General features: G+C 34.5%; 1 protein-coding gene across 4 annotated transcripts in view; it reads right to left on the reverse strand.

Annotated features, from left to right (window-relative positions):
* Positions 1 to 327: 327 nt before the first annotated feature.
* The window catches only part of aralar1 (calcium-binding mitochondrial carrier protein aralar1), a 70623-nt gene continuing 48608 nt past the window's right edge, over positions 328 to 22342 (reverse strand). For 2 of the 4 annotated variants that reach the window (XM_085949889.1, XM_085949901.1), the window contains exons 2-14: positions 20466 to 20604; positions 18317 to 18493; positions 17089 to 17375; positions 14829 to 15067; positions 11015 to 11062; positions 6936 to 7026; positions 5934 to 6009; positions 3508 to 3716; positions 2631 to 2711; positions 2109 to 2324; positions 1586 to 1708; positions 1181 to 1374; positions 328 to 1028 (exon numbers count right to left, since the gene is read on the reverse strand). In XM_085949889.1, the coding sequence (XP_085806015.1) occupies positions 872 to 1028; positions 1181 to 1374; positions 1586 to 1708; positions 2109 to 2324; positions 2631 to 2711; positions 3508 to 3716; positions 5934 to 6009; positions 6936 to 7026; positions 11015 to 11062; positions 14829 to 15067; positions 17089 to 17375; positions 18317 to 18493; positions 20466 to 20604 (2037 nt within the window). In that variant the 3' untranslated portion in view covers positions 328 to 871. The remainder of the gene's footprint in view (positions 1029 to 1180; positions 1375 to 1585; positions 1709 to 2108; positions 2325 to 2630; positions 2712 to 3507; positions 3717 to 5933; positions 6010 to 6935; positions 7027 to 11014; positions 11063 to 14828; positions 15068 to 17088; positions 17376 to 18316; positions 18494 to 20465; positions 20605 to 22342) is intronic. The other 2 variants (XM_085949895.1, XM_085949904.1) reach the window with 1 other exon arrangement.

A 22342-nucleotide genomic window follows, 5' to 3' on the forward strand; every position in this document is an offset into this window, starting at 1 on the left:
TCATCTATTGTAAGTTCAATACAGCGTATGCGCCGCCAATATGTTCAAAATATGTAGTTTTGGCGCTCTCGGTTAGACGACACAAGCCGCATTGATTGGTGCATTCAAATTTTGAAATTGACCAATAGACTACTTGCACTCAGTTAAAATCAATACCGCGCATGAATTATCTATACTAAAAAAGCAAACAAGACCGCGTGTATCCCTAGATCCAATACAGCCGATGAACGGAGAGTTGCTGCAATACTGTCTAACCGATTTACAAAATAATCCTATTACAATATATGGCCACAGACGAATACGATAGTAAAAATATATTTTCTAATATAAAACAGACACAATGAACTGCATTAAAATTTATTTTTTATCTTTTTTATTGACGAAATTGCAAGACTTTTTGTCCCTCCTGAACATTTTGACAAATGGTTCTTCCGCGGTATTGAACTTACATAGACAATATTACTATCTAAAAAATAAGCAAATATCTGATATGTAAATATTTGGCATTTTATCAATAGCTGTAAGTTTAATTTTTATTTTGTGAATCATTACAAATAAAATAATATTTTATATCAACGAGTAACGACATCGCCAAATTTACTCTCATTGTGCAGAATTACACATTTTACGCTAGGAGGTTTTTAAAACATTACACAATATTAAATAATGTGATTTGATAACTACATAGTAATGTCGAAATAGTTGTCTTTGACACAGACGAAATGGTGAAAGCGCATTTATCAACGTAACTCCATCCCGATCAGTAATCGCTGCTTTTAAATATATAATTAATTCTGTAAAAACAGCCATTAGAGGTGATATAGGGACTTCTGCTATGTACATTTGAAATAGGAGTAGATCGGTTGGTTCGTTATACGGAAGTGTGAAAACGAGGTAAGGCAATTCCGAATTTGGTCTCCATTCCTGTGATGATAGGGATGGCCACCTGGAAGCCTCCGATGTGGTGAGGCTTGGTGGCGATGGCCTCCGCGCCTGACGCCACTTGTAATTCTGAGCCGGATGGACGTCTGTAATATAATAATTCAGGCATTAGAAAATATTTTAAGCATTGTCTGGCTTGCCTGTTCTTCAAGCCAACTGGATTCCGGCGTCCTGGAAGGCCGCTAAATACAATCTATAGATATATATCTATATATACAATTAATAAATTAATACTTACGATCCACCAAAGTCGACGAAGAAGAGACGCTGTAAAACTTCATACGTGAGTAAAGTGACACCAAACTGTGGACTAGATCGGAAGACACGGGCGGTGGTTCCTTTCCAGAAGGCTCGTGGACCCTCCTCAGCGTAGATCTTTCGTGTTGCATCAAACACACCCGAATACGTGGTCTGGCCAGTTCTCGCCTTTACCTATACAATTAATAAAATAAAATTAGGTGACTACTCGTTTAATATAAAACTAAATGAACATTTAACATGAAATGCGCAATGCAAAGAATATTTGAGTAAAAGGAATAAAATAATAGGTTTAAAAAACAAAGGATTCCCTGATATACAGTATGCAGTAGTATTAAACTAGAATTTTTCTATGTAGAAATATAATATTAAAAAGATGTCGTACCTGCAACCGAGTTTTAATGACATCAGCGGGTGTGACGAGGGAGGCAGCGGGGACACCAGCGATGGCTCCAGCTGCCAGGAGAGTCAGAGGATGATTGTAACCGCTCTCATCAGCAAATGACGCCTGGGAAACAAATTCAATTCATTTACTGTGGCTTTCCATAAATATTGCTTGTAACCAATGACATTATTAATGGACAACGCACTCAGTACAGTAGCTAGCAAGTAAATTAGCGCATAGCGACATTCGCACATGTATAGGTAGACGTCACGTGACAAAATTTTGCAATTATTTAATTTTTATTAATGATATTGATATTAAAATATGAATTATGCCATTCGGCAGACCCGACAAAAAGCATCGGGAATTTATAGCAATATCACCTTTATTGTAATGGCGTTAGAACAGATTATGCCATTCGGCAGACCTGACAAAAAAGTGAGTGTTATTTTTTTTTCCAGATGCTTAGTCCATATTAATGTCATTGCTTGTAACTGACAAAACAATATAAAGTGTTTCTTACCTTGACGTGAGCGTATGCGGGAAAATATATGGCACTGAAAGGCACGTCTCTCAGGAAGCATGCTCGCGCACCCTTGTAGAGGCCGAGGATTCCAAGATCTTTCACCACACCCAGGGCACTGATTTTACGACCACCACTCGCCAGTTCACCGGCTACTTGAAGACGAATCTTCACAATTTCCAAGGGATTGGTGAACACTACTTGTGAAGCGCCAGCCTGTACATTGTAAAAATTAAAAGTAAATATATTATATTATCAATGCTTGAATTGTAAAATTTTTAAATTACGATAAGTAACTAAATTAATGCAACAATAAATACGCAAGTGCAGTGGGAATGTTTCTTGGAAGCATTCAAGATCCACATTGGGTTGACGTGACATGAGAACGATAATAATTTAGAAAAACAGGACTTATACCCTTTGTTTTATGTAAATTGCACTATTTTCATAATTTGGGTAGCATTAAAAAAAACTTGTCAATTTAGTTAGGCATTGAAAAAGCGGTTGATAAAATTTACTTACACAGGCTCCAGATAGAACTTCACTCCATAGAGGTAAATTTCCATTTTTGTCCATTAATTTGTCACGGACGAAATCATTCATCTGGAAACAGATGTGTTTACATATAAATTAAATATAATTAAAAAAAACAATTTTATTCAACAAATAATTCACAAGGTTTGAGAAGGTAACATTCTATATAATATTGAACATACATAATTTAACTCACTAATTAGGGTACTTATGATACCTTGATTTAAAATACAAAAACTGATAACCAAAATTAACACAATTTTATGTAAAAACTGCTGATTAATTTCGTCGTAATTACATAGGATGCACATAGCTTAATTGGTAAAGCACCTTGGTGTGAATCCAGTGGTTACAGGTTCAAGTCCCGTCGGGCGTCATTTATTTTTCAAAATGTTCAATACTCCCAATGAATTTTGCACTTTTGTATAAAAGCATTAACTTCAATATGATGAATAAGCATCTAATAGAGGTCCTTGCCAAGATATTGAGCTGCTTTAAAATTTACCCAGGAGCCCCAAAATTCCAAAATGGCAGAGAAAAATTCAATTCTCTATAATAATTTTATTACTGTCTGATGTCATTGATTTTCAGTTTTTCTCACAGTCAGATTTTTATGGTACTTATTATTTATTTTATACATAAATTTTTGCAAGACCCGGAATCCACGACATTATAAGTGTGATACGTAACCGCTTGGTTATCGTGGACGTATAGTGTATTATACGATTATATTATACTCTACTGCCTTCTTTCATTATTTTTGTGCGGGGACTGGAATGTTTTCTTTTTCGAGTGAAACCAAAGAGTTTTCCTCCACCACGACAGGATAGCAATATTTAAATATGGTGCAGGGCTTATTATTTACCGTGAGCTTGATGGCTTTCTCGGGGGCAACACCGATGAGCTGCGGCAACAATCCTCGGTACAATCCGAAGACACCTTCGTGGCGGATAACTTTCTTGAAGCAGTCAATGCTGTTTCTGTAAGCCACTTCACCAATGAAGGAGCCCGTTCTTTGATTTTGCATCCTAGTTTTTACCAGATCTATTGGGTACACCGCCGATGCTCCCACAGCTGTTAATTATAAAACATTTGTCATGATTTTAATACCACTTCAATCGGATACATATATTAGCATTTTGTAGACATTGTTATCTTTTCAAAAGACTTCCAGGATAGAACGTAGGAGCTTAAGGGCGGACGTGCTCAGCGTGGGTCAAAATTGAGCTTTTTTTCTATTTTCAAAGCATGATCCTGGACATACCTTAAACGTTGTAGATAATCCATTTATATAATTTTGAAGCCTTATTATTCTTTATATTTATTTTAAACATTTGATGACTGCATAAAGTATTTTTATTACATAAAATAGTATTCTTTTAAACCTCTCGCTCTAATGTTTTAGAAAATAGTCTAGAGTTAGGGTTAAATAGATCGCAGCGGGCAGCGATACGGTTGTACATAATCAACCACACGATCTGTGTAATGGCGGAAGAAATGGAGTTATTTATCGAAAAGTGAGAGAACATTTTTATTTGTACGTCACGAAAATATAGAAAAAATCTATCTTCATGAGATTGAAGCAGTGGTGCTCTCCAAATCTTTCCCTTTTTCATATCGTACCCAACATTGTCTTTTTTTCTATTGCTTCGTAGGGCTAATAGAAAAAGGAGTTGCTCCTCGTCCGAACTACTCATTTCGAACAAAAACTGTCAAAAAAAGAATACACATCAGCCCGCTAGGAAGCAACCACGATATTGGATCGACCACAAAGGTATCACGGCCTGTGTGACATTCTTATATCGCTGACCGCCACGACGATAGCTGCCCGCCACGATAGATCACGTTCTGTGTGCCCGAGCCTTAAATCAACTGGAAATTATTTTCACTGATATATTGCATTGATATGGCGAGAGACCGGAGTGAGTGGAGAGCGGATGTGGAGGAGGCCATATCTCACCCCGGGATGTAGCGCCGTCAAACAGGAAGAAAGATATATTGCATTAACTGAGGAAAGATTTTCTCAACTAGTCTGTTAAATCAAGCGTCAACTGTAGATGTACTCTTTCAAAGCTTATAATATAGTTGCCGAATGTAGACGGCGGACAAAAATTCAAATGTGTATATTTGATTTATAGTTAGCTTCAAATTATAATTCTACTAAATATATGGTTGTACCAAGTAGTGGCAAAGGGTGGAGGTAGGCTGTTAAGATCCGCAATAAATAGTGTACACCAAACTTTGTCAGTCATACCTACGTATTTGTTTTCATTGAAATAAGACTACAATTTACAGATGATGTTGGTTAGTTTTTAAAATTCAATTAAAACCTGCGAAAACCAAGCCATAATAGATGTTAGTCAAAAAATACTTGTATATCTATAAAATATATAAAATTATGCACTTGAATCATGCATAACTTTGAATATTTTATAGATAGAATAATATTTTTTATCAATTATAGTTTGGTTAGGCAGAGCTTAATAAATTAAAAAAAAAATGAACCAAAAATATGTATTTTTAATCCTACGAAAACAAATAAGTATGAATGAAAAAGTGTGCACAATTTTGTCATATCGCTCAAAATATACCAAAATTATTATGGTTTGGTTTAGGCAGGGTTGATTTTTAAAAACTTACCAATACCATCCGTAAATTGTAGTCTTAAATCAATAAAAACAAATATGTATGACAAACAAAGTTTAATGAGTACTATTAATGGCGGATCTTAACAGGCTACCTCCACCCTTCACTACCGGTATCAAGAGGCACAACTGCCTTTTTGAGAGGGTCAAGGTTTTTGTGTACCTAGGGTCCTCCATTAGCAGTGAGAGTAATGAATGTAAGGAGAAGATGCTACGTTCCAAGGTATTGCATTAACACTTGAAATGTATCGTGTACACTATATTATTAAAACCAGTTTGTTGTCACGTATGGCTCGGAGACCTGGTGCATCACCAAAATAAATGGAAAGAGATTTGAACGGAGTGTGCTGCGTGGTATCTTCGAACCCATCGATGACACACATTTGGGGTAAAGATGAAGATACAATAACGAACTGTACGCATCGTGCGTGGCTTGTACAGTTCATCAAATTGTACTGCATTACATAGCTGGGCCATGTAGACAAAATGGACGAGTCACACATGACAAAGAAACTGACATTCGGGAAAGGAAGGCGAACGAAGATCTAGTCGAAGAAATATGGCAGATAAGATATGTTTCGATTGAATCTTTATGATTTGAAATTGTTATAACTGTGAGTAATTATTTAAAGGTTATAAGTCTTACCTCCAGCAATAGCACCGAGGGTAAATCTGTATACGCTTTCTAATATTTGAATGAAAAAACCGCGTTCTTCAGGACTCTAAAACAAAAAAGGTCACTTAAAAATGTTTAAAAAGGTTCATTTATTCATTTCGTGGGGTTGCAGCCGAAAGTTGGTAAGTCAATAATTTAGGTATTTAAAGTTAACAGCGGATATGTGTTTATATATAAATTTCAGTGGCGAAGGGTGGAGGTAGGCTGTTAAGATCCGCCATAAACAGTGCACATTAAACTTTTTCAGACATACATATTTGTTTTCATTGAAATAAGACTACCATTTACAGATAGTGTTGGTTAGTTTTTAAAATTCAATGAAACCCTGAGAATCCAAGCCATAATAGATAATAGTCAAAAAATACATCTCTATCTATAAAATATCTTAAATTATGCAATTAAATCATACATAACTTTGAATATTTTATAAATATAATAATATTTTTTATTAATTATAGTTTGGTTTAGGCAGGGCTTAATGAATTAAAAAAATTAACCAACAATATGTTTAATATGTATTTTTAATCCAATGAAAACAAATAACTATGAATGAAAAAGTGTGCACAATTTTGTCGTATTGCCCAAATTAGACCAAAACTATTATGATTTCGTTTAGGCCGGGTTTAATTGATTTTTAAAAACTAACTAACACCATCTATAAATTGTAGTCTTAGTTCAATAAAAACAAATACATATGGCTAAAAAAGTTTAGTGTGCACTATTTATAGCGAATCTTAACAGCCTACCTCCACCCTTCGCCACTGATAAATATGTATACTAGAAAGAAAATTCAAGGCCATCCAATATATAGAACATGTACATAAAGCACAACTATTAGCATTATGCCTAATAGGGCATGTCAAACTTACAAACTGCAATTGCTCCATAACATGATTTCGAGACTTACCAATTTTTGGCAGTAACCCCACGGTTTATTCGTTCAGTATGCCAATAAACCATTGAAATACTTACAGATACGGCCTTAATTTCTGCTATTCTCCTTGTTACTACTTTAAAATATTGTTCTGGAGTAATGGCGTTCAGGTCATTGTATACTATTCTCCTGAAAATGAATAAAACTTTCAAGTTTTTTCTAAATTTTAATATCAATCATTACAGTATGAAATCTCTAAAGAAAATAATCAATTTTTATATAGTACATATACCTACTATATACCAGTGGCGAAGGGCGGAGGTAGGCTGTTAAGATCTGACATAAATAGTCACTAAACTTTGTCAGTCATACTTAATTTGTTTTCATTGAATTAAGAGTACAAATTTCAGATGGTGTTAGTTAGTTTGAATTTAAAAAACTAACACTATTTGCAATTTGTAGTCTTAATACAATGAAAACAAATGCGTATGACTGACTGACTGAGTTTAAATGTGCATTATTTATGTCAGATCTTAACTTTTGCTTTACGATGCCAATAAATTCCGTCTGTTACAGTGATATCACCTTGTGTTACCATAATACATATGAGATTGACAATATTACAGTAGGTAAAAGAAAAATCCCTATTTTGGCAATATAACATATATTACAAAGTTTCATCGCTATTTGCTATTTGCTTTATTTAATGATCAAGGCATCAAAACTTAATATAATCATACAATTATTTCTATACATTCTTAGAGCCTACAAGTCATAATAATACTATCATGATCTGACCATTTATTTTCATTTTCTTGTTTTCACAATTGAGTATGTCTCTTTATCGCATATACTTTTAGATCCATCTCTTTTGTTCGTAATGGAATGCGAAGCTCTGTATGCAATGAACATTTATAATTTATGAAAGTTAAATGAAATCTCAATTCTTTTCTATGGTATGGAAGTATGGACGCTAAACCAAGAGATGTCACGGAGACTTGGAGCTTTCGAGATGTGGCTGTATAGACGCATCCTCAAAATTCCATGGACTAACCGTGTGACAAATGTTGAAGTTATCAATCGAATGGGGAAGGACCGAGAAGTTCTATCTGTAGTATCAAAACCAGGAAACTACAGTACCTCGGCCACATTATGAGAGGACAAAAATACAGCATTCCCCAACTTGTCATTCAAGGAAAGATCAATGGGAAGCGTAGCAGAGGACGGCGCCGCATTTCGTGACTTAAGAACCTCCGTGATTGGTACGAGTGCAGCTCCACTGAACTGTTCCAGGTGGCAGACAACAAAGATAAGATCTCCTTGATGGTGGCCGACTTCCGCTAGGGGATGGCACAATAAGAAGAAGAAATGAAATCTGACGGATATCTATCAATTCTATGTATTTACTGGATAAAGCTATCGATTTTGAAAGCAATAACATTTTAATTAGATGTAATATTGATGATTCTAGGAATAGCCAAAATATGAAGTGCATATTAACTGCAATATCTGCAGTTTAATGTGCCGGGTAACCTGAGGTGACATTACAGTAACGGGAGTGTTAACAGTCTAACCTGCACCCTCCGCCACTGCTATAAACATGATGTATTTGCGGTAAAAATAAGAATGTCAAGAAAAATTATTAATATGCTAATTTCCTACAGTTTGTGGGAATAACAGTTTCGAAATTTTTTACATCAATACTAATAAAAGTAAACAAAATAAGACATAGTATGTATAATAATGTAATAAGATTTATTGTTAAAATAATATAATCATATAAGAAGAGAAGAGAAATATAGGAATAGAAATCGTTTCAATAGATGACGGGAATATTATAATATATTTATGAATAAAATATATATTAGTAAAAGCGTTATAGAAATTGGTGCTGTGCAGAAAATACGGTAATAAAATATAAATAAATACTGTGAATATTGCGGTGCAAAAGTTAACATTCGAGTTACGTATTTATATATATTTTTTGATTCCATAAAACATTGCGGTTGTCCCAAATATAAACACTGTCCTAACAATTATTGACAAAAATGTTTTAATGTTGGATTTTCTTTTTCTTTTTAATGCTACGGCAACCCACGCGGCACAATGACAGTAGTGTGGTATAAATTTTCCACATCGTGAGGATCGACAGTTTCTGCATTTGAGACAAGAAAGATGAGCAAGAGAATGCGATGCAACGGTAACAATAATTACAATAATGGTTCAAATACATTATCATCACGTTATGTGTTGTCACAGTAAGCTGCCGCTACGGAAAAATAGTGTGTAATGTAATTTTTCTTGGTATTTAAAATGTTATCAGACCGATGCTCCCATTCCGTAGCACATTTCAAATCTTTTAATGGACATTGTCAGTTAGCAAAATCTGCCGAAATCGCCAGAACAACAATGAGGTCACCTCACGCGTACCGCGCTACATCGGTAACCACATGACTCAATGAAGGTTTTCTTATTCTTTTGAACTGGTTTGAACTGAAACTGTTAAAATTAATTGAAATTAGCATTAGAATAATAATTCAAAATACTAATACATTAGAGTTGGTACTCGCCACCATTGAATTTATAGAGATAGTGATCATTTAAAATATTCTGTGGAATGACAAAACCATAGACTAAATTTGTCGCCGTACCGGCATGTGACAGTACGTGACGTGATCATAATGTAATTGCCCTACTAATACATTAGAGTTGGTACTCGCCATCATTGAATTTATAGAGATGGTGATCATTTAAAATATTCTGTGGAATGACGAAACCACAGACAAAATTTGTCGCTGTACCAGCATGTGACAGTACGTGACGTGATCATAATGTAATTGCCGCTTAACACTACCGCATCTTGTGTAGAGTGTGAAATCGTATCTGTGTGTATATGTGGTTATTTGACTCCACTGTAGTATAGTGTAGTAGTAGTAGCAGTGAAACAATCACATAAATATCCTGGATTTGTAAGAATCACACAGATGTATCGTGATCCCTCTGGGAATAAGCCCGAATGAAAGGGCTGGTTATTCAGTCTAAACATTTTTAGTTTGAATTGAAATTTATTTTTAACTGTACCAATCACATTTTTGCATTTTCTAAACATTTTATCTGTACGTATAATATCCGTGTATGGCGTGAATATTAGGAATGTTTTTAAACTAAAAATCATTCTGTATTAAAAGGTCGATTTCGATAAAAACGGATATACGACAAACCAATCCTATAGCGACGAATACGGATATACAGTGTTTCTATTTAGTGCAGCCAATTAGACAAGGTTACATTTCAGAAGAATTCAATATTAGCTGTATGAAAAAATACCTCAATTAAATACTACAATAACAAAATGGTCATGTTATTCATTTATAGGTTAAGTGACATTTGACGAATTCAGTTTTATCTTAAAACTTAAACAAAAAGTCACTAATTATTTGTTTCGATACTTCAAAAGGCAGTCCAAATTTGATGATGGGTGTTGTAAAGTTTGTTTACTGGTAGATATTCTACACATATTAAATATGCAAATAAAATATGTATTAACACCCCATCCCGTTAATTAGTTTCAATTATTATAAATAATCACTATAAACGCACTCTGTCATTATGTTTAAAAGAACAATAAAAACTTTCAAAAGAGAAAATAAAAAAGTGTAGGTATATTCACATATATATTTTTACACAATATTAAGTAAGCATCAGTCCAGTATGTACCATTCTAACAATATTGTACATATATAGTTTTAGCACAAATTTTAATGGTAAGAATTTATTAAAAACAATTATTTTGATAAGATTCACAGCAAAAAGGAAAAACCGATTCCTTTTTCAAATATTGCTTGCATTTTTTTTTTGTTGCAAGTATAACCATGTTCAAGTAATACTAAATTTATCAATATAATCTAAATATTCTGAATGTTTGAATGCCATATAAATTAATACAAGCTGTTCATGAGTAGAACATTAAAAATAATTTTAGTACATTGTTAGCGTTACATTTATGGATGATACTGAACTGGTACTGAACCGAGACACTTAAATGGAGTTTTTTTGCAGTATAACAGCATAAAATAATACTGTGTAATGTGAGGTTATGTGAAAAAATAAGCGTTTTCAGGGGCAAAAATGATAAAAACCAACCGATGAAAATTATATAAATATTGTTTTAACCAACCCCCTCATCAGTTGAACATTGGTTGAATCAACGCTGACAGCAGTAGCTCTGAACATTCATTAAAAATGAAGTTACATTTGGGTCAAGTGAATACAAAAATATAATATGTTTGTTTTTACTTAACGTTTTCTTCAGTGAATACTTATAATTTACTAGATAAGTGTAAACATTTACTTGAAAAAATACAAGTTAGAGTAAACACTTATGTAATGATAATTCAAAGTTCTGATTACTCGCTTATAAAAATAAATTAACAATTAATATTTATAATAACTTAATAGATTAATATAAGAAGAAATAAGTATAATATTCCGATTACATAGATAAATAAATTAATATAATATAATGCATTATATAAATTATCAAGGGAGCAATATTTTTGGAAATAAAGACTTAATTAAAATATATTTTAAATAATATGTATAGTAATTAGAATGAGGTATTAAATAAATTTTATGATGTATTGAATAACTGTGGAACATTGCAGTGGGTAACACTTAACTAACACTAGAAGTATTTTGTATATTGACTATTACATTATGTTAGTGGATAGTTCAGAATTTGTGATGCCATCAGTATTAGGAATCATTATCGTAGCCATAAAATGGGACTTTCTAATAGTAATTTTTTGACTGCTATTTATATAACAAATGTATATTTTGAAGTAGAGTCTGTCTTCTATAAGCTGGCGTGCGGTTTCCCCCCCGCTTCAGCATTCAGCACTGCATTCCCTCTCATTGAAAACATGCAACAGTCAAACGCGATGGGTCAATGCTTTCCGTTCGCGTACGACGTGACGTGAACGCCAGTTTATAGAATACAGACTCTAGGTACCTCAATTAAAACGTAGTTATAAGAAATAATTCACATGACATCTGTCATAAACTTGCAAGCAGTTCATTACTGCTTCGATCGTCTTTTCAGTACAATTAATGTTTTGGTTGAAGATTTATTGTTGGCGTCATTTCTTAAATGAAGAATAATATATTGTAGTGGCGAAGGGTGGAGGTAGGCTGTGGAAATCTGACCAAAAAAAAGTGTACACTAAACTTTGTCAGTCATACTTCAATGGTCCAATGAAAACAAAACAAGTTTGACTAACAAGGTTTGGTGTGCACTATTTTTGTCGGATCTCCACAGCCTATCTCCACCCTTCACCAGTGATATATTGTCGGCAATATTCTGAATAATTCATGAGAAAAATATTATAAAAAGCTTTCTAAATTAACTTTAAAATGATCCACTAGGTAAATACTAAAAATCATAATTTCCATTCAACTAAAGCTGCGCACCTACGTATTCTCAAGACGTTGTGTACCCCTCTATGCCCCGTGCAGGCTCCCACATTTCTTACAGGGGAAGTGTTGCGGAAGCCATAAATGTATAACTAAACCTTTCGCTTCGCTAAAATAATATATGGACGGGTGACATTTATTGTAGGCTGAAGCAATCATTGCAGGTTCCATTTTCAAAAGTTACAAAATCTGCTGAATCAGTTAATAATAAGGCAGGACTCTACAACTAACAATACTGCGGTGGCGAAGACGGCATATTGGATGGATTATAACAATTGTAGAGAATAACAATATACACCGTGACGGTGTGTAAAGTGTTACGTCTTATAAATGAGTGGCAATTTTTAATTTGTTCACATTGTAATTTACGTTACTTATGAATGGTATAATAAATCAATTCACAGTACGTATTTGTGGGGCAATTGCCTTGTATTAATTTTATTTTTAAATCATTTTTGAGTCAAAGATAAAAGACATCACAAGATTTCAGATAAATTTTGACCCCCTAAAATTTTTCAATAAGCCCATATTCCATTGGCAGATTGCGTCTGGCCCGATCGTCTGCCACGTCTGCCACGACTGTCAAACTCTATTCTCTATGGTTTTCAAGGATCGTGAGCGATCGGGTCGAAAGTGGAAAATTTTCTATTATCCGTCGTGCGATCCTTTCATTATCTAGCGAAGATTGCCGAAAGCGTACGAAAATAGCCGAATATGCGCCTGAGTCATGCAAACGGTCGTTCATTTCATTCTACTGGTCGATTTCAACTGAACAACTACAAGATGGCGAAAACTTAAAAAATATATATGGAGTATCACCGAGGACACAGTCCTCGTCGAATAAATACACGCCAAAGATATAGTGTGGAACGTAAAAAAACCCGCCATATTCAATGGCGATCACGCTGTTCTTCAGTTAGCCAACTTTTGACCCAGTGTTTTCGTTTACGGCGAATCCTGACCGCCTGAGCCAGTTGAAATATAGCCATACTCGCTACAATAAATTAGTCTTTGGATTATTCGATTTCGATATTCGAATTACTCAATTGGGTTGGAGATTCAAGCTCGCCCAGTTATTCATGATGTAAATTAACAATAAGTATACAAACTTTCTATAAATGTCAAACGGCCGCATAAATTTTAACAGATCTGATGCTCGCTAGGTTTGACAGCTGACAGCTCAGTTTTGTTGACGTAAAATTGCGCGGGAATGCGTTCAGTGTAGCCACCAATCTAAGAAATATCTAGTTTTCACTCAACCTATCTTTTTAATAATAGCAACACTAGTATTATTTTAACCAATCAAATCAAGGACCAACGAGATTGAATCGTTGCGTGTAATTGCAAATAGCTAGCGACGACGATTGGCGTCGATCGTTGGATCGGGTTGGGTCTGTGCGTCTGCCAATAGAATATGGCCTTTACACAATTTTGTTTGCTCCCTTTTGTTAAAAAAACAAGTAAATTGAAAATTATCAAATTCAGTTAACTGTTCTCATGGAATATAAAATAATTTTGACAGTTTTGTGACGGTACATTTTCTTTTAACCATGTTGCAGAAATTTTATATTAGCGAAATTTTTAGATTTATAGCAATTCATTTTCATACTTTTATGAACATGTCATGCAGCACGTTATTAATTTTACAGCTTGTTTGATAAATTAAGTTACAGTACCTATTGATTATTTTGCTGTTATAAACAGTTGGCCCAATCATTTTGTCAAATTACTCATAAAATCAGATGAATATAATATTATTATTGTTATGTTGAAAATAATTTGAGTACGTATAATACTTCTATGTATGTAACACAATATAATAAAATAAACTATTTTCAAAAATCAACATTTACAAATATCCATCCCTTACAACATTTACTCACTTTTCGAAAATAAATAATAATTTTATATACTTATGGTTTTAAGTCGAGGTAACATTGATAATAAAATTCTTTTTCTTTCAACCATGTCTGATCTTAATAGGATCATATGGGCCTCCACAGAGTAGAGGTTTGTATTAACAGATATTGTTTTTTATGAGAAATGGATGTCAGCCATTTGCTCAACCTATTAGGTCCATATTCTGACTCCAAACACAAATTGAAAAACAATGTAACAATGTAAACAACAACAGACCCAGGATTCAAACCTGGGAACCACTACATTATAAACTGACGCGTAAGCCTCTCGGTCATCGCGGGCGCAATTTCTACAACCCCCTATCCCTTTCATAACAATATATGCAACGCCGTATCCCATGGAGCGTGATGTCATACATGGATGACCCCTAAACGTTAAATAATCACTCGGTATCAAGTCTTCACCACTGCTGTACTGTATACCTACTTAATAAAAGTGTTGATTCAGCTATTAAACTGCAGATAGTTCCGAACAAAAAAAACGTGGGAATTGAATAGGTAGGCGTTTAAATTACATATTGCTTTGCTCGATGTGCATTTTATTAAATACTCAATGTTCTGCTCACATTTTTGAGGTAGAAAAATAATCGATGTACTCACCCCGCCGCGTGGTGCAACATGTCACACAATTGAAACAGGATATCGACTTCCAAGGGTGTGATCTGACTCATCAATTGGGCGGACGATAAGAATTCCTCCTTAGTAACTTCCGTTGATCTGTGTCCGTTGGTTGCGTTTAAATACACCCTCTTTATCAGCTCCATGTTGTTTAGTAACGAATTAAACGCCATGAAGTACGGGAAGCTAACTTTACGATTGGTTTGTCCATAACCCGCTGCCTAAAACAAAATTAAAGGTATTAGCGAAGATAATAATAAACGTGAAAATATATCCAGTAGCAATAGTAATTATTAGACTTTTTTTTCCGACCATGTTTGATCCTAATAAGATAATATGGGCTTCCATAGTGTAGAGGTTTGTATTAACAGATTTTGTCTTTACGAGAAATGGATGTCAAGTCATTTGCTCAACCCATTAGGTCCATACTCTGACTCATACACGAATTGAAAAACAATATGTGTACTTGCCAGACCTAGGATTCAAACCTGGGACCGACGACATTATAGGCCGACGCTTAAGCCTCGCAGCCATCGTGTGTGTCATCTATTAGCCTAAACTATTATGGCTTAGTTAGGCAGGGTTTAATTAATTTTTAAAAACTAATCAACACTATCTGCAAATAATAAAATTGTTATATAATGTTTGAGGCTTTCATGGTTGTTTTTTTATCGTAGTAGATTTTTGGGTTTCCACCGTGTGTCCTTCTTCCTTCTTTACTAGACGTTTCAGGCTCGTTGCAGAGGCCATTATCAAGAGATGATCTATCTATCAACATATCATCTCTTGATAATGGCCTCTGCAACGAGCCCGAAACGTCGAGTAAAGAAGGAAGAAGGACACACGGTGGAAACCCAAAAATCTACTACAATAAAATTGTTGTCTTAGTTCAATGAATACATATAAGTATGAATGAAAAAGTTTACGGTACACTATTTATGACTGATCTCAACAGCCTACCTCCACCCTTCGCCACTGGTCCATACCCGAAATAGTTTTCGACATCATTAACTTCAGAATTAAAAACCAACAAAAACTTTTTTTAATACTTAATTGTTAATCACACAATAAAGTAATGTCATGAATAAAATAGGTGATCTTTTATATTTATTTGAAAGCCGAGTATGTTCAGACTTCACCCACGGCTCGAAAAGAGGATAATCTGTTGCTACTCCAAAATGGTTGACAATATAATTTTATTATGATCGAAGAATTTTTTAAGAGTACAGGTCTACTGTACGGTTACATGTAAATTGTACGTAAAACATTTCATCATGGCACAGTTCGTTGTGAGCTTTCTTATCGGAAAGAAATCACCGTATACTAAACGGTCTGCAATTTTATTAGATTCAATATGAACATTAATCCAATTTTCATAGCAGATTTTGGCAAAATTCATGAATTCAAGAATGAAAACCTAACCTAATCTAACAAATAATCCAGTATATGGGCTATTTTCATTGCTGCTGTAGTACTGCTGCTCAGTACTATACGACCCAAAGAGGTTGGACAGTCTTTAAGGCTATACCTCAGTTGAGGCACGGTCTAAAAAGATCGTGGCTAGGCGATGCGCGGATTGCGGGTGCAAATGACGCATGTCAAACGAAATATAATTTGTCATATAAATCCAACATGTGTCCATTTAATGTTCTATCAGTAACAATAATAATATATTCATTGACATGTTTTCTTTTTAAAGTAAATGGGTAACGTTTTTAGTCATCTTTACACGATTTAAGAATTAATACGCCCGTCGCCATCACGAAACAAATTGATGTGTTTCCAGCTCGACGTTCTCTCTCCGAATGGCAGCGAGTCCAAAATTTCGTCGCGCCTATAGTTGAAAATTATTTGCCGTTTCACTGATGTATCACTTTAATATACGGCCATATATTTCCGGTACAACTTTTCACAGTGAAGTGTGATACGGCGAACTGCATATGTACAAGTTTCCGTACATGCTACTATACACATATTCCAATTTTGAAAAAGATATAGAAAAACCTCAGTGACAGATTTACAAATCAAATAAGTAAATAAAAAATTAGTTTTGTTGTCATCCGCATTCAAAGTTCATTACGCACTGCAAAATTAGTTACACAAATATATTGGAGGGCGAAAAAGTCATCTATTGAAGTGTTGGTTGAATTAATGTATCTATATAGATTGTTGTCGCTGGATAGAATTTCCAGTTCTTCACGTATGAAATGAAATTTGCAAAGTAAATATAGAAACGTCGTACCGAAGAGAGGTTACTCCTGAGGTCCTTTGTTAATAAATGGCCCTTAATATTTAACATGATGTCTCTAAAGTCTGCGGCGGAGATAAAGCCGGAGCTTTCCTTGTCACACTTCTTGTAAGCCTCCACGGCATACTCCTCGTGGAAGTCGTGCAGGAACTGACTGAACTCTGAGTAGGAGATCACTCGGTGTTTCTCCTTGCCGAAGTACAGCTTCACGAATGTGCCGTCCATGTTGAATGGTAATCTCTTGTGCAGGACAGTCTTTTTCATCACGTCGGCGAATTCATCTGAAGATAATCAACAATAACTTAGTTATGCTCATTTTGTAGCAACAATAATAATCAAAATATTATTATGCACCAGTGGCTGATGTGTCAAATATTGGGGAATGATAGATTCCGGATTCGCTAATAAGTGTTCTAATACAAAAAGTGATATTACTCTCTGACCTCGGCCACCTAACGAAGACGTTTCATAACAGATTCTTTTTACGAAAAACAGATGTTAGCCACTTGCTCAATCCATTAGGTGTAAGCTCTAGTTCCAGAGACAAATTAAAAACAACATGTGAAATTGGCAGACTCAGGCATTCGAACCTGAGACCACGACTTCATAAGCGACCATGTTATAGTGGAAAAACTTTACCTTAGAATGGTGCAGATTGCGATTTCTTCTACTTCGCATGAATTACATAGGGTAAATCTAATTATTGTTACAATTATTATTTCCGAATGCTCTTACATGAAGCCTATTGCATCGTTTTCTCTCGCTCTGCGTCGCTTTAACTATGTCAGATTTTCTATAAAAACTACCGAACTTCACGCTTATGTGGTAAGTCCTCGTCCATCGTGGACGCATTATTATAATTACTATAGTAGTAGGTAGTTAAATCTCTTTGATGCTTTGATTTACTAATGGAAGCAGGACCTAAGGAAAGGGGCCTTGTAAATGATTCTGCTTATAGACATACAAATTTCATTCTTTCGTAAACAGATGAATGTGGAAAATGTACCACTCGCATTCATGTGTTTATGTTTATAGCATTGTTGTCCTATTCTGCTAACCTGTATGTGAATGTCATTGAAAAACGCACTCTGCATACATTGTGAATAGGGTGATTATTGCAAATTCGCATCCATGTCTTTACAGCTTTGTTGTCCTATTTTACTAAATGTGTATGCTTAATTTAATGCTTTGACCATAAACAAATTGTGCATTAGGTACTTACCGAAGGCCACTTGTCCATTTCCGTTAGTGTCGAAAAGTTGAAATGCCGTTTTGTAGAGGGCGTCCGGCACGCACAGCAGACCCTCAAAGGCGCGGAACTCATCGAACGAGATGAGTCCATCCTTGTCCATGTCCACAATATTGGCGATGAGCCGCACCGACTCCTCGTTAAATTGGCCTGGAACCAAAATATTACATGTAGCCAATCAAATTTAATACATATTAATAATATATTTATTTTATTTGTCCATTGCTGATCCCAAGCGTTGCATATAGCAGTGGCGAAGGGTGGAGGTAGGCTATTGATATCCGACATAAATAGTGCACGCCGAACTTTATCAGTCATACGTATTTGTTTTTATTGAACTAAGACTATAATTTACAAATGGTGTTGGTTAGTTTTAAAAAAATCAATTAAACCCTGCCTAAGCCAAACCTTAATAGTTTTGGTATACTATGGACGATTCGACCAAATAGTGCACACCTTTTCATTCATACTTATTTGTTTTCATTGAATTAACAACACACATTACACAGTGTGTTGGTTAGTTTTATAAAATTCATTAAACCCTGCCTGAACCAAATCATAATACATAGAAAATATTATTATATCTATAATATATCCAAATTTATGCATAATTTAATGTCATAATTTTAGATATTTTATAGATAAATGAACACATTTTGGCTATTATCGATTATGGCTTGGTTTCGCAGGGTTTAATTGAATTTTAAAAACTAACCAACATAATCTGTAAATTGTAATCTTAGTTCAATGAAAATAAATACGTATGACCGACAAAGTTTAGTGTGCACTATTTATGTCAGATCTTAACAGCCTACCTATACCCTTTGCCACTGGCATATAGACACCACGCAGTATTTCATATTTACATATTTCATTATTTCATACATACATTCAGTATTTCTAAGAATCTATGTCACATCAGCTCTAGACCTCTTAGACTATCGACCGCTAAAGTGATAGTATTTATCACATATTTGTATTGAGGTATTATAATTGTTACAATAAGTTAGCCGTCTAAACAGTCAAAACTGTCTATCCCGCTCTAAATTTTATCACAGCCAAGAGAGGTGCTGTTAAAATATAGCACTTATTGCAATAATTATAAACAACTTATTGTAATTTTTACAATAAGTGCTAATACTTTGATACAAACCTACCCTAGTTAGCCGATGTATTTATCACTTTATCACTTTAGCGGTCGATAAGTATAGAATAGGCCCACTAGTAACATCGCCGAATACACCTTGAAGATGTATTTAGCAGCTGGCCTACCTTACTGTTAATATGCTGTTAATGTAACAAAAATGAATTGATTGCCAAAAATAAAACAAATTTAATGTTTTGTCTATAAACAGTCAGTTCAATTAAATTCCATATTCGAATTCAAATAAGTTTAAATAGAAGATTTCTGTTTTTATCTGAATTCAATTGTTTATAAATGATATAGTGATGTGCGCAATACAAATCTGCGCATCTATTTTATACACAACGCAGCTATCAGCGACTATCGAGGGTGTTTATCATATTTATGTATTGAGGCGGTTAATTGTTACAATAAGTTAACCGTCTAAACTGTCAAAGAGTGCTATGTTTTAACAGCACCTCTCTTGGCTGTTAACTTTTAGAGCGAGATTTTGACAGTTTAAATGGCTAACTTATAGTAACAATTATAATACCTCAACACACGTTGCCGATAGCAGCCGTGTGATAGAATAGATGCGCTGAGATGTTATTTAAATGCTTCGAATTAATTAATTGTGTTAGCATTTATTGGGAGAATTCCACTTTACAACTTAAGACTAGAAAAATAAATGGCTTGTCTTTACATAAATATTTTTCGGGATCCTCACTCATTCCATCCAATAACTATTCAAGAATAATACCCCACTACTTGGAAACTGTTTTAACTTGATTAACTATACTTTTAATTACCACAACTTGGTCACTGCTAAATACACGCTTGGCGTGTAGCAATTAGCATGATAATTAAATGTGGTAATTAAGTGGTCAGCGGTGAAAGTATATGTATCTAATGGCCACACGCCAGGTGTGTCTTTAGCAGTGAAAGAGTTTTAAGCATTGGAGATATTGAATCAAAATAATGGATACATGATTTCCTTACCTTCATTATATAAGCCGAGAAATTTCCTAACGAAGTCATCCCCAGTCATAAACTTCTCTCCTTTCACCTCTTTGGAAGCATATTGGATGAAGATCTCCTTTAGTTTCTCTGCGTCGGCGCGTTTTAGGTGACCAGCACCCTGAAATCAAAACAAAAAGGAGGTGTTTAATAAACCAATTAAAAAATTGTGCATGTCTATGTATATATAATATAATTATTCTTCCGATGGGAGAAATATCTACAATCGACGGAGGTAATTTTGTTTATGGTTTATGTTTGGCTTCAAGCCAACTGGATTCCGGCGTCCTGGAAGGCCGCTAAATACCATCTGTAGAGTGTATACAGCGGAGCTACGGGATGCTGGTTTGACATGAAACGATGCAAGAAGACTGGTGAGCGACAGGGATTCTCGGAGGCACCTCGTGGTGTCCATATGTTCCAACTAAGAGGAAGATATGGCCGAAGAAGAAAATAAATTTTTCATTATTCTGTCCTTAGGCCTTGTCCGCATGGCGTGTGAATGTGGACACCTCAATGAGGTCACCTGCACCTCGACCGAGCGTGACAGTCGTCATGGCGCGAGTGCTTGTGGACGGCTCAATGAGGTCACATGTACCTATCTGGAATGCGCGTGAGTCAAAGTCGCGCCATGTGGACAAGGCCTTAGTGCCGAATGTAGCGAAATTGAAAATTAATAATAGGGACTCCCCATAATTCGTATGGTGGTTTTGTAATAGTAGTTTAAATGTTTGCAATCAATAATAATGCTTGTATTCGAAATAAATATATAATATTTCAGCCAGTGAATGGTATGTAGTAAATACATAAATGAAAGAGGCGAAGGGCGTCGCGCATTGGATCGTGGGCGGCGTGCGGCGACCTTGTGCTTGCCCTTTGAAGATAAACAATTAGAGCATGAACAGAATACAGTGAGTATCTTTCCAACTGGGTAAATAAAATTAAAATATGACAATGCATTTGACTAACCATTCTAAATTTGAATATCTAATAACTTGTAAGTATTTAGAAGTTGTGCTCGAGAATTCTCTTGTAATTACATATTCTAGGTATATATCGTTTTTCGATAATATGAAATTTCGAGATTTTCGTTTCTAAAGGAAGCTGTAGGTACAGAACATTGACACAGTTCAATCTCTCACACGTAACATTAAAATATAGGACGTTGTCCCGCAATAAAAAACAATCCAATTTCGATAAAACACACACCGAAAAGACATAATCCTTTCAGAGGAAACAAGTTATTGACAGCTCAGATGATAAAACATTTTTTCAAACAGGAAATCTTTTAAAAATATTTCATAATAATTACAAGATAAAAAGAACTTTTTATATACAACGTTTTTAAATTTTCTGTTGAATCATATAAACTTCACTTGACTAGCATAAACGATCAAAAAAAAATGTACTTGATAGAAATAATACTGAAATGTCATATTGATTTCCATAGTAACGCACGTATATATTAATATTAATAATTTAGTTGCTAGGACCCACTTAGCGACCGATAATAGTTTTACTTTTTACGGATTTCTTCCGAAATAGCTTATCATACAAAACAGAATTAACTGAAAATGAAATCAATTCTACTTAAAGATGGTTAAAAGTATTAAAAAAATGCATTGGCATCGTGTTCTGATATATTCTAAAAGTTTCAAATGTCTAGCTAGTCGGGAAGTTAGTTAAAAATCGATTGTACCGAACAAATAAGAATACGAGCTAAGAAAAACGTTGTACAAATTCAATTAAATTTCCAATTAACAAGATCAGAATCAGATTTGTACAAAATAGACAAAAATTATTCACGATTTTACAAAAGTATTCGAAATTCAAATAAATACAATACAATTTAATAATTC

The sequence above is a fragment of the Rhyacophila brunnea genome, unplaced genomic scaffold, assembly GCF_057557595.1.
Source record: "Rhyacophila brunnea isolate RB1 unplaced genomic scaffold, BYU_Rbru_1.0 scaffold_10, whole genome shotgun sequence".
NCBI classification, from domain to species: Eukaryota; Metazoa; Arthropoda; class Insecta; order Trichoptera; family Rhyacophilidae; genus Rhyacophila; species Rhyacophila brunnea.